This window comes from Ixodes scapularis, unplaced genomic scaffold, assembly GCF_016920785.2.
Source record: "Ixodes scapularis isolate PalLabHiFi unplaced genomic scaffold, ASM1692078v2 PGA_scaffold12__126_contigs__length_90152505, whole genome shotgun sequence".
NCBI classification, from domain to species: Eukaryota; Metazoa; Arthropoda; class Arachnida; order Ixodida; family Ixodidae; genus Ixodes; species Ixodes scapularis.
Genome location: NW_024609838.1, coordinates 16,450,061 through 16,466,995, shown reverse-complemented (window position 1 = coordinate 16,466,995; position 16,935 = coordinate 16,450,061). Strand labels below are relative to the sequence as shown.

Below are 16,935 nucleotides of genomic sequence, written 5' to 3'. Positions count from 1 at the left end.
TATATCTCCTCTTTTGATACGGTTTCACAAGAGACCAGCAGTATGCATCAATAAAAAAAGTCGTATTTTTTGCCCACAATGTGCAAAGAAAGGCAAGCCATAACTGTAGCACGGTCGCACAATGCGGGTGGAATGTAGTGACGGCGGAGTCGCGTCGTGGTTAATTCTCATATCCGTCGTGATTGACGTCGTAGATACTACTGACGACTGCCACCAGTGGCCCCTGAAGTAAGTGGGTAAGCTCGCGGTGGAAGTCTCTAAAACCATCCAATATTACGCATAATAACCGGATACTTCGAGTGGGATTTCTCACAACGCGAGTCATGTTTGAAAACAAGTCTTTCATGCAGACGACACGGTGATTCTCCCTTCGTTGCGCAATTCTGGGCGGAACGCCACGGCTGCCCTTTTCGCTCGCTTGGCCCGGCACAGTGGATGAGAAATCCCGACTTCCCTCTCTTCACGAAAACACGATAAGGATGCAGGCGAGCTAGTGCAAGTTTACCATTGTGTTAAAACACCTGGGACCGGTGTGAAAAAAAACTTAAAACTGCCAAAAGTAGAAGATACAGTAAAAGAAATCAATATACGACGTCTCGACGTTGTCTGACTGATTTCTTTTCCTGTGTCCTCTACTTCTGGTTGTTAAAGTTCTTTCATGCCCAGTCGAAGGTGTTTTATCAAACTGGTTCCTTCTTTTCGCAGCAAGAGGAGAGAGAAGAAGGTTTTTTCCAGTTGTTTAATTCTTGGCGCGCGCGGCGACGACAAGCCAAGGGGGGATGAAATCCTTGCAGAGTATCGCCCATCAAACTTTCGCTTTAAAATAATAATAATAAAGAAAGCGCAGCTCCAGCCGCACCTTTCCGGAGCCGAGGACATCGTGGAAGCGGTAGTACAGCTCGTCTCCCCTGCCGCCCTTGGCGTGGCCGCTTCCCCGGAGCGTCACTTCCTCGAGATAAAAAAGCGAGAAGAGAAGCAACGGCGGCAGCAGCCAGCTGAAGAGCGGAAGCCTCCACTGCCGCCACGTGCAGATGGCCCGCTTGGCGAGGAGCGCTCGGATGCGCTGGACCAGGCCCGGCTCCGAGGAAATGTTGTCTGCCATCACGTTGACTACGGACTCTTCGGGAAGCCGACGAAAGCAATGTCAACCCTAGCGAAATTGGCGGCACCTAACGGCTAGGGCAGAAAACTGTGGTGCAGGTTTTTTCGCCAGATTTCTCGGGGGAATCGCATATTCACAGCGCCTGGCGGTCTAAAGAAGAAGCAGTGAAAGAGGGTTCCAAAACGTGATAAAAATCGCCAATATATTTTCGTGAGCTCTCGAGTAAAACCTAATGGTCCATCTCAACGTTTTTTTTTGGTTTGGTTTCTTTAATGGCAACGCTATTTTAGAATGCGTCCTCGCAATTTTTTGGGTAATTCGCCCTTTGTACCCTCCTCGGCTGTACTCAACAAACGAGTAGAAGACTTGGTTTCAAGCGGACAACCAAATAAATTGTCATTTTTTTCTTCGGGAGGAGTGCCGACGGCAATGTCACAATAAGGACTTTTAGCAAACCGTTACCGCGTTCTGCGTAACGCACAACCGGAGCCTTTGAAGCATGCTTTTAAGCGCGCGCCACCGAGACCGCGGGGCGCCAACTTAAAGGCATGCTTCAAAGGATCTGGCAGTGCGGTACGCAGAACGTGGTAACTGTTTGCTAAAAGTCTCATATATAAGTAACAACGACAAAAACACCTGAAACGTGCCTTTTTTTTCTTCTTCTTTAGAACCGACATATTTTGATTTGGTTTTATAGAACACCTCTTCAACAACTTGAACTGCTGCAAATCACCATGCAGGCCTGTATTGTTTCAGGGGAGTGCGATAGTGTCAGTCGCAGAGCACACGTCTGGATTGAAACTTTGTTATTACTATAAATATATTTTATTTCTCATAAAAAAGAAATCAGATTGCTCGATAGCCTCGCCCACGGCAAAGTTATCACCAATGAGAGTCAAGCCAGCTGTTGGCTTGATGACCACTGTACTGCAGTATCTAAACAGGGCAGAACCATAGGTTTAAATATTTCTAAAAACGTATACACCTTACTGGTGTATCTGCGAAAACAACAACAACAACAACAACATATTGAGACTTCGTTCGTGTCGTTTCTGTGTTTGTCCCTTGTCCGAATCCCCAGTCCCGGGTTTACAATGCACAATTGTCAGGGTACGATTCCGTCTTCATGCAGGGTTATGTTTCAACACGGAAATGACCCCGCCTGTCTTGTCTGCATATGTTCTTTTTTGTATTGGTTGATGAAGACAAGAGGGATTAAATGTGCAAATATAGGGAACGAAAAAAAAAATATAGGCCTCTGGCACAATATGTAACGATTCGATTTGCTTCCTATATGTTAGTTTGCTAGAAGGCAGGATATGAACAAAGGCTTTTACCTCTGGCCTCGATGAACTCGTTCTCGTCGTCGAAGTCTGAGTGCATGTGATGGCGGCGGAAGTGATGCTCCTCTCCCACGCGCATAAGCACATCCTCAAGCGTGGTCACAGTCAGCCCCAGAGACTCGATACCCAACTTGTCCTTCCCCTGCTCTAGGTCTCTGAACATGGCGATGGTGTGCCTGGTGGTCACGATCTGCCCCAGCACAAACACGGCCTCGTTGTCCGAGTCGCTCTGCAGACGTGCCCGGGGCGCGTACTTGCGGAGCAGGGACTCGATGACGGACACGTTACAAAAGGCCGCCTTGTTCACTTGCATGTGATAACCCGTGCCGAAGCGCTGCTTGAGGAAGGCTGGGGAGCCCATGCACCGGATGCGGCCGTTGGCCATGATGGCGATGCGGTCGCCCAGGACATCTGCCTCGTCCATATGCTGAGTGGTGATAAGGACGGCGCTTTGCCGTCGGACCTTGAGCAGCAATTCCCACATCTCGCGCCGGGCGTCCGGATCCATGTTGGCTGTGGGCTCGTCGAGAACGACAAGCTGCGCGTAGAGGCCATTCCTTTTTATGCCCGAGTCTCCACCCCCTAGAGAGACAAACAAAAACTACCTACACCGACAGGCTTGAAACACGTGCAGCATGCACGCGAGGGTATCTTTGGCAGGCTTGCAATCACTCGTGCTCACTTCACCGGCCCCGAAAGAGACCGCAAGCCTGTCAAAGGTTCCTTCGCGTGCATGTTGCATGTGTTTGGGGCCTCTCGGTGTTTCCTGTTTTATGTTTGTCGCTCTGGTGTAACTCTGGCTTTAGAACTCCGTAACTACGAACACCTTTGTCTTCATGCCACTCTGATTCCTGGTAACAACACAAAGCAGTGCAAGGAATTTGTAAGCAAATGAACTTCCAGAGGCCCACGTTGAACCTGAGGCTCGAGGAACCGCAGTAACTAACACATACGGAGCATGTCTAGGCAATAGACCCTTTCAGAACTGCGCGCCATCTGGTCTCTGCTGCGTTATATATTCTCGTCCGACATTGTTTGGGCACGTAGTCTGAACCTGTGTTAGACACGAAAGCTTCGATAACGTTCGGAGTGCTCAGCGCAGCTCGTTTTGAAAACGAGTGTGACGTCAGCGCTTGGCGAATGCTCGTATCTACGGTAATCGCACGCTTCGTGCCCCAAAAATGGCGACCACAATTGTTCCTTGAAGTGGTTTTGAAAACGGTCTATGAGGATTGCTTCTGATGCTGCTGAATGAGGTTACACTGTCTCAGAGAGAACGGGGGGGGGGGGGGGGGGGGGGCAGGGGAGGGGAAGGAAGTAGTGCTTTACCGTTTTCTCTTTTTAAGTGGCTTTCAGCCGCGACACCATGTTCTTTTCAAGCACAAGTAGAGTCGTCGAGTTCTAGGGTTTAGTCTTCTTACCTTTGGTGTGGCGATGATAGCGAGGGCCATACAGAGACGTCGCTGGAATCCCGGGGAAAGCGAGGCTGCCAGCGTGTTGCGTACTTCCACTAAGCCTACTTCGCCAAGGAGTGTCACCAGTTCCAAACGAAGCCTGTCTCGTGGGGCACCTTTTACCTATATTATATTGGAAAACGAGGTTTGATCCCGCTTGGGGTTTTTTTCCCGCTAAAGTCGCTTAACAAGATCAGCCATTTCTTTGTTGCTTTAATCTGCTAGAAAATATATACCAAGAAGCTATTCCTGACATTCGGTGGTGTTTGGAGAAAACCTAACATACCGACGTTTTTTTAAGCTCTACAGATGTTTCATAAAAAGCCGCGAGAGTTACACTTATGCCGTTTGTCCAGGTGAGTTATACGGCCAAAGGGATATAATATAGGGGGCTAGTCGTAACGATCAGTTGGCGAATTTATTAAGTTTTGTTAAGTAACTTCTGAAGTAGTGAAAATAGACATGTGGTTCTAATTAGAAACCTGCTGAACGTCATCGAACACGAGTAAATCAACTCTTTTTTAGAAGGATTTAACCTAGGCGCAGGATTTTACGGCGTTCCGTAAAAATGTTCCATTTGGACGCCTTTCCTAGGTTTAGGTTTCTTATCGGAGCGCATCCCGGCGACCGCGGTCCTGCTCCCCAGTGGCTGAGACGCGCAACACACTTGCGCCCTACTTCCCTCCATCCTACGAGGGAGGGGAGGAAGTTGCTTTTCGCCAAGACCACCAGGGAGCAGGACCGCTGGCGCAAAGATGTGCTTCGGTAAGAAACTGGAACCTAGAAACGCGTCCGAATTAGACGTTTTGTAGCGTTAGCTATATTGGCCGAGGTCGCGGTGTAGCCGAGCTTGAGCAGTTTCGCGTGGCCCTCATAATGAGCCGTGCTCATTATGCGCAGCGCGAGGTGGCGGTGGCGGAGCTCCGTATAATGAGCACGGCGCACGGCGCCGCAAGCTCCGCATAATGAGCACGGCTCGCATAATGCGCACGGGTCATTATGAGAGCCACGCGAAGCCGCCGTCGCGCCCGCCTTGCCCACCTCGCCGGTCTGCGCATTCCAGCGGAGTGACGTCATAGCCGCGCGGCCGCGTGCCCAGCTGTGCGCCTCCGTTGCGCAGTAGCCAGGTCTGACGCTGCACCGGAGCCGCTTGATAGCGCCTCTCATTTTGTGCGCATAAGCTCATGCTACGTATATTCTGGCATAGCCGAGCTAAGCCACCGCAATTTTTTCAAAACGCCGTAAAATGCTGCCCCTGTCTTATATCTTCATAAAAGTTAATTTAGTAGTTTTCAATGATGCTTACCAAGTCTCTAATTGGAACCATATCTTTTTTCTAAGTAAAAGGTTAATTAACAAATTATACTTAATTAGCCGACGGATCGTTATGATTAGCCCCTTATACTATTCTCCCTGGCCGTATAACTCACCTGCACAAACCCCGTGAGTGTAGCTTTCATGGCTTTTCTTGACAAATCTGCAAAGCTAATGAAAAAAAAACACACCTTGTAGTGTTTTTAAACAAGTTTATAATAAATTTAATATACGTATGTTAAAAACGGTATCTAGCTTTTGTTTTTTATAAAATGAGAAACATGAAATTATTACTGCGCTAACACGAAACTGAGGGCCATTCGGGAAACACTAGTGCTAAAGGTAATACTGGGCATTTACCACCTCCGTGACCAAGGTTAGACTCAGAGAATGCATGAACTCACCGCCGCGAAGAAAAGCAGATGCTCCTCGACGGTAAGGTCTCTATAGAAGATGTTGTGTTGGGCACAGTAGCCTACGCTTTTGCGGGCATCACGGGTAGCGTTGAGGATATCGTACCCTCCAACCAGTATTGTGCCAGAAGTCGCGCCGATATACCCTGTAACCAGTCATCGGTCCCCACGCAACATCATGAATCAATAGACTCCGCGACAACTTTACGTTTACTCTACCATATTGAGCAGTTCGTATCGCATTTATAAATACTCTATGATCACTGGCGGTAATTACGAAAGCAATGTACACTCTAAAAGAAACCCGTACGTCTACTTTCCCGCACCACACATCGGAGAGCCGATCCCCGCAACTTACGGAGGCCGCTCAGCGAATGGCGATGCCGAAACATATGTTTAGACCAAAAATCGCTGTCTGAGTTGTGACATTAAGCAATGCAACATGTCACGTTTGGATTGTTTAATCTCACAACTCAAACTGCGTTTTTTGGTCTAAACATATGTTTCGGCATTTCCATTCGTTCGTTGAGCTGCCTCCGTCAATTACGGTGATAGGCTCTCCGAGTGTCGTGCGGGAAGCCAGACTCACGGGCTGTTCTTAGAGTGTAGTAGTGTATGTGACACGACGAACACAAAAAAAGACAACAGAATTTAGATCCAATATATTTACGTGTCGACTGACGCCGGTTACACAACTGCCTCGGAAATTAGAGCACGTTTGCACCAAGTCGGCTTACCACTTACCAGTGATCATGTTGAGAGTAGTAGTCTTGCCAGCACCGTTGTGACCCAGAAGCACAGTAATTTGACCCTCGAAAACGCGCATGTTGCAGTTGGAAACAGCCACCGTGTCCTTGTAATTCTGCGGAATTATTTTTTTTGCTATGTAACCACTGCCACCGGACCCCCAAAAACATGCAGCGGGCGAAGGATTTGACAAGGCTGTCGTTAGGTAGCGAGTGTATGATCTCAAAAAGACTATTGCGACTGCTTTGCAGATGAACGAAAAAATCAAAATAACTTCGGATGTTTTGGTTTTTTTTTTTGTTTCCATCTTTCGCATATTGTCGGCGAATGCGTGCATCATGAGGTAGAGGTGGCACATACCTTGTTAACCTGTAAGAGTTCGATGGCGACCACCTGATTTTTAGGCTCGGTCTCAAAGTTGAGTTTCTCCTCGTCCGTTTTGTCGACAGCTTTCAAGGACGTCATGCCCGGAAACCAGTAGCTCTTCTATGGTACAAAGAAGGGTTCGTATAAGTATCACAATAAGAGTCATCTTAGGTCAGAAGGGCACGCAATGCCATGATACTTCAAGCACAAGCACAGCGACAGGAACTATAAAATAAATTAGCGTAGTCATCCTCCGACGGCTCATTCACGTAAAAAAAATATGAATCGTATGAATGATGTGCAGAATATAGTAGTAAAATAAAACTAATCTACAGGGTTTTACTAAACAAACGAAGAAAGGAAGGAGATGCTCACGCAAGCAGGCGCCGAGTCTAAGTCTCAGGAGAGAATTTTTACTTACCATGAAAGGGTAGCCGACAGGTTTTGAGATACCGGGACCGATGGGCAGCACGTTGTCGAGGTACCACACTAGCACTATAATTAAGACATCGGACAGAAACCCAACCGTCGCAATCTCGAACAGCGTCACGTTGTCGGGCGTCTCTTTGGGGTCGTAGAAGTTGCTCCAGTTGGCACCGCTGTCCACTGCGAGGGTTGTAGCGCTGTTAGCCCAGAGAACCTACGATCTCGTGTGGCGTAGAAAAACAAAAACAAAGTCAGTGCCAGCTGGGCGTGACGGAGAGCGAAGTCCACGAGTGCGGTTGCTGTAATTAGCGTTCAAAACTATAACTCGCGCTCCTGACCATTCTTTTGGGGTGACATTTGAGGGAGTAAAAGGTTTGGAGCTAACTTGGACGAGCTGCATAGAAATGCTCTCCGCCCGAACAATATTTAATATATCTATAAGGAGAAGTACGCAATGTGGTGACCTAGAACCATGAGTACACAGCTCCTAAATTGTACCGTGACCCGAATTTTGAAATAAGTTAAACATCTCACCTTTAGATACCCCTTTTTGTGGCTCAAAATTTTCCCCTATGTTTGTCTTTATGCTGTTCACCATGTTGCATGACGGTGCTCCGCCATTTGTCTCGTCATACACCGGCGAACGTGATTGTCATTGGTTGTTTTATTAAAAAGTATTAAATTGTCGAATATTCGTCAGCAGAATAACACCTAGCAGAATGCGGCACACTTGTCTACGGCCGACAATCTTCGTAGAACATCGCGGTTTGTGATCCTTGTTCACACAATTCGCCAGAGTAGGAAGTAGGTCCCTTTAGCGAGAGCTTTGAACCGGTACACCACCGCCGACTTTTCTTGCTCATGCTGTTATGACCGCATGACGTCGCAGCGTAACGTGACGTAACGTGACTTTGTGTCCAATGTCACGTGACTTCACCCCAGTCTGCGTGATCGAGCCAGTGTATCCTTTATTTGAGCATAGGACGCGCTCACCAAATTTCTCGAAGCGGTTAAGAACACGAAATCCCCAGTGCAGGTTCATCCCGGGGAAGATGCAGGTCCAGAGTTTATGTCCGCGCGCTATGAAATGGTAGCCGTGGCCTCCGGCGTTGTCCAGTATCAGGAACGGGATGACGCAGCTGAAAGTCCAGTACATTATTGCCCCGGCCACGGCAGACGACGCTGCGATGAACACGTAAAATGACACATGCAGTCGTCTCTTATCTGCGCTGTGTTTATATTTAGCGGGAAGTTAGTTAGGCCCCAATGGGCCACCCGGGTCCCTAAACTCGTCAAACACAAAGTTGGAGCAGAAAGTTCGCGGAGGGCGCCGATTGGACGTCGGCGAAAAAAGCGCCAAGTCATCGTCGTGATAGGCCAATCGGGGCGCTCCGTCAACTCTTGCCCCAACTTTGTGTTTCACGAGTTTATGGGTCCTGGCCCCCTAAACTTGTCAAACACAAAGTTGGGGCCGAAGTTAACGGAGCGCACCGATTGGTCTATCACGACAATGACTTCGCACTTTTTTCCCCGACGTCCAATCAGCGCGCTCTGCGAACTTTCGGCTAGAACTTTGTGTTTGACGAGTTTAGGGCTCCTGGTATCGCCACTGAAGGTAAGACATTTAGCCAGTGCAGTACCACTGTGCTACCTGAAACAATATAAAGCATATTGTAAAGCGCAAAAATGAAAAAAAAAATGAAAACAACACGGACACAAGGAAGAAGACACACACACACAGGCACCACTCACAACTAGAGTCGCTGGATCTTGGAAAGTAGCGCCATTGCCTTCCCACCTGCTAGCCGGACACAAACAAATACCAACATACAGGCGACAAAACCCCTCAAAGTGATTGGCTCATTCCTGTCGGTTGCTATGGTGATCGCAATTTTGAACCCTTTCGAGACTTCGCAGCTCTGACAGGGTCCAGAATGACGATCACCATGGCAACCGACAGGGATGAGCCAATCACCTTGAGGGGTTTTGTCGCCTGTATGTTGGTATTTGTTTGTGTCCGGCTAGCAGGTGGGAAGGCAATGGCGCTACTTTCGGAGGTCCAGTGACTTCACTCACAACTATATTTGAAAAGAACGGAAAAGAAAGAAATGTACATCTCGTCACCTCGCATGCGCTCGGCCGGGGGTTATTCAGTTTATCAGCCACTAGCAAAACCTTCTCAAAAAATCCTATCTCAGACAAGATTCTTTTTAGAAGTTTTCAGGCACAATAGTACCGTTTCGCGTTTCACGCACCATAATACTAAAGCCCCTTGATACTTCTTTTACAAGTAACGACAACAGATACAAATGACAAAGCACATTCCGCTAGAACAAGATGGCGGCATCCAGCTCAAACGTCTGCTGCGCACCGCCATTCGCTTCCTAAAACCTGCACCGACACCCAGTCGGCGCTTCAAAGAATGTCGCTACTCGTAGGAAGCTGTTATCTACAGATTTCACATAGTACCAGGTAGGAAAATGCCCCTCGCGCCCTCCTCTTTTCACCCTCTCCCGAAAATCACGTGACGGCAGGGGCTTCTTTTGTGTCGGCTTTTTCTGTAGGGATAATCCTCAAAAACCGCGAAATGAGCGGCTAGCTGTGATCGCCACAACGACCTTGAGACGTCCAGGTGTCTTCCCTCGTTGAAGAGGGTACGTTCAATCCGCGAGATTCAGGAAGCCAGCGCGACCGAACGCTTTTTCCCATGAGCTGCAGCTCCGAGGCCGCTCGGTCGGTGTAGATCGAGGGGTCGTGGTATGCGTTGTTCGTTCCAGTAGCCGCTTTCTGGCATCGCGCGGCTGCTGGAACCATTCCCGTGTCTGCACAAGGATTGGCTTGCGCAATAAGGGGTTCAGGTCGTTGATAATACATTTATTTGCCAAACTTATAAATCAAGTGGCTTTTCCCAATCTCTTCTTTATTGTTTGAAACACATCTCCTCTCATAGGTTGTATATCTCATTTTGGACTTTTTTGCGTATTTATCCATCCTTACCTCTGCTGGATGTTTGTTTTATTACTTGATAAAGACCTTTAAATATTGGCGCGGGCTTGCGCGATCAACGCTGTCCCGGATTCATTCAAAATTGGAAAGATTGGCGTCAAAAGCGGTTGAAGAAGCAATCCGAAATCCTTTCTTCTAATGAAGACGGCACAATTGTAAGATAGGTCATTGCTTCACTTGCCTCCACAACGCCCCATCGTTTGCACTATCGCAACTGCTCAGTAACATAGCTGTATATCACATTTTACTCATGGTTACTATAGATGTGGCCCCACAGGCTTTCCCGTCATCAGTAAGTCGATGTTTTAACGACCGGCGACTCTCCTGAGTGAGAATAAATATTATCACCTTCCATCAACATCCACCCCTTTCTCTCTCTCCACCCCACCCCCCTTTCCCGAGTTGGGGAAGTATCAGGCCACTCCAAGAAACTGCCTGCAGACTGCGCTTTTCGGCTACTCATCCTCAACACATTCGAACCTGGAAGTAAACATATCGCATGAACGACGCCTGTTTATTTGCAACCTAAATAATGTGGCTCTACTGTTGAGACCCAATCAATTTCATCATCAATCATTATTTGTTACAACTTCATGGTGAAAGTGTGTTCGTCGTGATGCCACAAAAGTGGCCGATTCAAAGGGAGAAATAGGTCCTCGTATTTATTTTGCGGAAATACTCGCTTCTGTGACGCTCTAGTGCGTAAGGTCAACGCACCCGAGGCAGTGCGTAATACTTTACGACTGTCTTTGAGGATGAAATATTTGTGGGAAGTGCGTAAAATTGTTTACACCACAAAAGCATACCTAAACACAACAAAATATCGCAACTGCAAATAAAAAAAAATATAAGCTTGCGAAAGCCGTTGCTTTTATCTCTCTCTCTCTCTCTTTTCGCGCCACTACAAAAAATAGCGGCCGAGCAACGAAATTCTATCAAAACTTCGCTTCTTGGAGAAAGGACAGCAGGCTATATGGTAGTGAATCTGCCAGAGAGTTTGTAGAAATAATAGGCGACCATTGAACCTAGCCTTTTACACAAATCATGCCCGGGATATCTCCATTTTCCTTCCACGCGATTAGAAGGAAAGACGCTGAGAGAATTCATGTGCATTAACACGCTGCTTCTAAAAGAAAGTACCAGATTTATAGTGCATGTCAATTTAGATGTAAATAGCTTAATCACTGTGCACAAACATTCGTGGCCTGGAGGATGACATGGAAGCATGGCGGAAAGCAGCTTCCTGAAAATAGAAGTCTCTATTGCATTGCACTAGTGTGAAGAATTATTACGTATTTTCGTCTTATTTCCGTGCCAAAATAAAAACAGCGTTTAGGAACCGAACCCTGTGCGTTTTGAGGAGCGCCGAAAGGACATAAAAAAATCGGGACAACCTGAACAATACAAGGCGCCTTGCGTCACTGAGCTTTTCCTGGTTGCTTGTTTTTTCGGAGCCTTTCAAAACGGGATGAAAAAATTATGAACCGATTGACCCTACTTGCCACATTAGAGCAGTTCATTTTTATTACGACAGGCTCTCTTAGAGCGTCTTGCATAGTTCAGCTTGTACTGGTCCGTTTTTATTTTCGGTTCCTTTCAAAACGTGAGCTCTAAGCCACTGGACCAAACTACCACATCATAATCTGCGGAAGCGGAGAAGTGGAAATGCAACAAAATGAAAGATTCGCCCACGATATTTGGGGCCTATAGAAAAGCGGACCGGATGGAAGGGGGCCAAAACCTCTTTCAAGAAACACACAATCTTCTCTTCCATTCTGTCAAACAATTTGATGTGAAGGTGTACTTGGCTATGGCATTATTCGTTTAGGAATCAAGCGAAACTTTGTATCGGATCATTATACGTCTACGTTCACTCCCATTCGATGCTTATCATGTTTTCGACCAGGGATGGACAAAATACATGCAAATATGTATCGAAATACAAATACAAAATACTTCGTCAGAAATGTATTTAATTACAAATCTAATTACAATTCCAAAAAAGCATTTAAGTACAAGATGCAAATACAACCAAATGTATTTGGTCGCCTTCAAATACTTTTCCAAATATATTCCTCAAAATTTGCGTCAGTGACTTCAGGGCACCTGCAACGGGTTTCTGGGTATCTCATTTTAGTTTTGCATCGCACACTCGGGAGTTAGTGTGCGAGGCTCTTGTAACGTAATAGAAATATAATCCCAAAGAAATATAATCAGCTTGGAGGTAGTAGGTAAAAAAAAAATACAGAGCTTCAAGCAGCTTTTTTTGTCGATTACATTTCGGTATAGACCAACAAAGAACCGAGACGACCAAGACGCGCAGCACTAGCTTGAGAATTTTTTATTGTTGCAACTCGCACCAGTTACGAAAATCTGGACGACCCGTGCATTTAGAATGTTCCAGGCAAAAATATGGATGGAAACAACCCCAAGATTCTCGGACAGGCGAGCGCCGTTACTACTTACGCCATCTATCGGCCGCCGCCGCGCCGGCGCCCGTAACTCAATGGACCAAAGCGATCTTTTTTTATACAAAGAAAACTAATCACTCAATCCCTTTGCACTTTTGTGTCACGTTTTAATACGTTGCCCTCAATCTCCACGAGAAGTTTCGTGGTCCTGGGTTTATATTAAGTCTGGCCAAAATGCAACCAAACTTTTACTCATTGGTTCCTATGGCGAACCGCAGAAAAATCATACGTCTTTTCAACATTCGATGCAAACCCTAAGAAAACCACACGATCAATTTAGTTGCATTTTGCTATATATATAGCCAATGTCTCTAGCTCCATGGAAACAGTTTTTATTTTCGAATTACTTAAATTTAAAGTGGTTCCCCAGGGCTTTAAATACCAAAAAGAATCCGCAGTTGGTGAGGAGACTCGAGGATTCAGTGACGTTGTTGCGTTCCTAAATACATTTTTTTAGCAACATATGTAATGTATAACAAAACGGCAACTACACTGAATATTTTCTTAATTGATAAACACAAAACTTAAATGCAGGTTTTTTTTTTGTTTGTTTTTTTGTTCTTATCGCGTAATTAGCTCAAATACATTATACTTAAAGCGCTGAATAATTAAAGAGTCAAAGCGTTTTTTGATCCGAACTATCTTTTACAAAGTGTCCAAATTTCATTTCACCAGCTATTCCACTTCCAAGAGTGGTATTAAAAATAAAAATGCCAAAATGAGTGGGCGTGGTCCAGACACTTTGGCAAACGGGACATGAAGAGTACCATTTATGGCGACATTTAGCACGCTGTTACTGCTAATTAATCAATCTTCTGTAGGTTTGCTTCGCGTGCGCCCAAGAGCTTTTGAAACGGCCCAGTATCTCTTAAGTCATCACAACCTCAGACGTCAAAATCAGGCAAAAAAGGGGTGTGTCCCAAAAATTTGGGCATACCCGCCGCCAATTGTACCATCAATGGCGACACTCAGTACTCTATAAGCCATAATAATGCATCTCCTCCAGTTCTGCGACGCATATGCCCGAGAGCTTTTGAAGCGGCCCAGAATTTATTTAGTTATCACTCTCCAAAGCTTGCCTCAACCGTCAAAATCGGCCAAAAAAGGGGCGTTTCCCACAAATTTGGGCATACGCGCCGTCCATTGTACCATCAATGGCGACACTCAGCAGTCTGTAATTGATTATAAGGAATCTCCTCTAGGTGTATGACGCGTATGAACGAGTGCTTTTGAAGCGGCCCAGAATTTATTTAGTTATCGCTTTCTAAAGGTTGCCTCAGACGTCAAAATCGGCCAAAAAGGGGGCGTTCCCCACAAATTCGGGCATACGCGCCGTCAATTGTACCATTAATGGCGACACTCAGCAGTCTGTAATTCATTATAAGGAATCTCCTCTAGGTCTATGACGCGTATGCTCGAGTGCTTTTGAAGCGGCCAAGAATTTATTTAGTTATCGCTCTCCAAAGGTTGCCTCAGACGTCAAATCGGCCAAAAAGGGGGCGTTCCCACAAATTCGGGCATACGCGCCGTCAATTGTACCATCAATGGCGACACTCAGCAGTCTGTAATTCATTATAAGGAATCTCCTCTAGGACTATGACGCGTATGCCCGAGTGCTTTTGAAGCGGCCAAGAATTTATTTAGTTATCGCTCTCCAAAGGTTGCCTCAGGCGTCAATATCGTCCAAAAAGGGGGCGTTTCCCACAAATTCTGGCATACGCGCCGTCAATTGGACCATCAATGGCGACAGTCAGCAGTCTGTAATTCATTATAAGGAATCTCCTCTAGGTCTGTGACGAGTATGCCCGAGTGCTTTTGAAGAGGCCAAGGATTTATTTAGTTATCGCTCTCCAAAGGTTGCCTCAGACGTCAATATCGTCCAAGAAGGGGGCGTTCCCCACAAATTCGGGCATACGCGCCGTCAATTGTACCATTAACGGCAACACTTAGCAGTCTGTAATTCATTATAAGGAATCTCCTCTAGGTCTATGACGCGTATGCCCGAGTGCTTTTGAAGCGGCCAAGAATTTATTTAGTTATCACTCTCCAAAGGTTGCCTCAGACTTGAAAATCGGCCAAAAAGGGGGCGTTTCCCACAAATTCGGGCATACGCGCCGTCAATTGTACCATCAATGGCGACAGTCAGCAGCCTGTAATTCATTATAAGGAATCTCCTCTAGGTCTACGATACGTATGCCCGAGTGCTTTTGAAGCGGCCCAGAATTTATTTAGTTATCGCTCTCCAAAGGTTGCCTCAGACGTGAAAATCGGCCAAAAAGGGGGCGTTTCCCACAAATTCGGGCATACGCGCCGTCAATTGTACCATCAATGGCGACAGTCAGCAGTCTGTAATTCATTATAAAGAATCTCCTCTAGGTCTATGACGCGTATGCCCGAGTGCTTTTGAAGCGGCCAAGGATTTATTTAGTTATCGCTCTCCAAAGGTTGCCTCAGACGTCAATATCGTCCAAAAAGGGGGCGTTTCCCACAAATTCTGGCATACGCGCCGTCAATTGTACCATCAATGGCGGCAGTCAGCAGTCTTAATTCATTATAAGGAATCTCCTCTACGTCTACGACGCGTATGCCCGAGTGCTTTTGAAGCGGCCAAGGATTTATTTAGTTATCGCTCTCCAAAGGTTGCCTCAGACGTCAATATCGTGCAAAAAGGGGGCGTTTCCCACAAATTCTGGCATACGCCCCGTCAATTGTACCATCAATGGCGACACTCAGCAGTCTGTAATTCATTATAAGGAATCTCCTCTATGTGTATGACGCGTATGCCCGAGTGCTTTTGAAGCGGCCCAGAATTTATTTAGTTATCGCTCTCCAAAGGTTGCCTCAGACGTCAAAATCGGCCAAAAAAGGGGCGTTTCCCACAAATTCGGGCATACGCGCCGTCAATTGTACCATCAATGGCGACGCTCAGCAGTCTGTAATTCATTATAAGGAATCTCCTCTAGGTCTATGACGCGTATGCCCGAGTGCTTTTGAAGCGGCCAAGAATTTATTTGGTTATCGCTCTTCAAAGGTTGCCTCAGACGTCAAAATCGGCCAAAAAGGGGGCGTTTCCCACAAATTCGGGCATACGCGCCGTCAATTGTACCATCAATGGTGACACTGAGCAGTCTGTAATTCATTATAAGGAATCTCCTCTAGGTCTATGACGCGTATGCCCGAGTGCTTTTGAAGCGGCCAAGAATTTATTTAGTTATCGCTCTCCAAAGGTTGCCTCAGACGTCAAAATCGGCCAAAAAGGGGGGCGTTTCCCACAAATTCGGGCATACGCGCCGTCAATTGTACCATCAATGGCGACACTCAGCAGTCTGTAATTCATTATAAGGAATCTCCTCTATGTGTATGACGCGTATGCCCGAGTGCTTTTGAAGCGGCCCAGAATTTATTTAGTTATCGCTCTCCAAAGGTTGCCTCAGACGTCAAAATAGGCCAAAAAGGGGGCGTTTCCCACAAATTCGGGCATACGCGCCGTCAATTGTACCATCAATGGCGACACTCAGCAGTCTGTAATTCATTATAAAGAATCTCCTCTAGGTCTATGACGCATATGCCCGGGTGCTTTTGAAGCGGCCAAGGATTTATTTAGTTATCGCTCTCCAAAGGTTGCCTCAGACGTCAATATCGTCCAAAAAGGGGGCGTTTCCCACAAATTCGGGCATACGCGCCGTCAATTGTACCATCAATGGCGACACTCAGCAGTCTGTAATTCATTATAAGGAATCTCCTCTATGTGTATGACGCGTATGCCCGAGTGCTTTTGAAGCGGCCCAGAATTTATTTAGTTATCGCTCTCCAAAGGTTGCCTCAGACGTCAAAATAGGCCAAAAAGGGGGCGTTTCCCACAAATTCGGGCATACGCGCCGTCAATTGTACCATCAATGGCGACACTCAGCAGTCTGTAATTCATTATAAAGAATCTCCTCTAGGTCTATGACGCATATGCCCGGGTGCTTTTGAAGCGGCCAAGGATTTATTTAGTTATCGCTCTCCAAAGGTTGCCTCAGACGTCAATATCGTCCAAAAAGGGGGCGTTTCCCACAAATTCGGGCATACGCGCCGTCAATTGTACCATCAATGGCGACACTCAGCAGTCTGTAATTCATTATAAGGAATCTCCTCTATGTGTATGACGCGTATGCCCGAGTGCTTTTGAAGCGGCCCAGAATTTATTTAGTTATCGCTCTCCAAAGGTTGCCTCAGACGTCAAAATAGGCCAAAAAGGGGGCGTTTCCCACAAATTCGGGCATACGCGCCGTCAATTGTACCATCAATGGC

At 46.6% G+C, this 16,935-nt stretch overlaps 1 protein-coding gene across 1 annotated transcript in view; it reads right to left on the bottom strand.

The window, feature by feature from the left end:
* Positions 1-2,628: 2,628 nt before the first annotated feature.
* Positions 2,629-16,935, bottom strand: part of LOC121047064 (phospholipid-transporting ATPase ABCA3-like) — a 38,830-nt gene continuing 24,523 nt past the window's right edge. Inside the window, exons 4-10 of the mRNA XM_040501938.1 lie at positions 8,159-8,347; positions 7,161-7,345; positions 6,734-6,859; positions 6,371-6,488; positions 5,618-5,772; positions 2,700-2,983; positions 2,629-2,635 (exon numbers count right to left, since the gene is read on the bottom strand). Of these exons, the coding sequence (XP_040357872.1) occupies positions 2,629-2,635; positions 2,700-2,983; positions 5,618-5,772; positions 6,371-6,488; positions 6,734-6,859; positions 7,161-7,345; positions 8,159-8,347 (1,064 nt within the window). The remainder of the gene's footprint in view (positions 2,636-2,699; positions 2,984-5,617; positions 5,773-6,370; positions 6,489-6,733; positions 6,860-7,160; positions 7,346-8,158; positions 8,348-16,935) is intronic.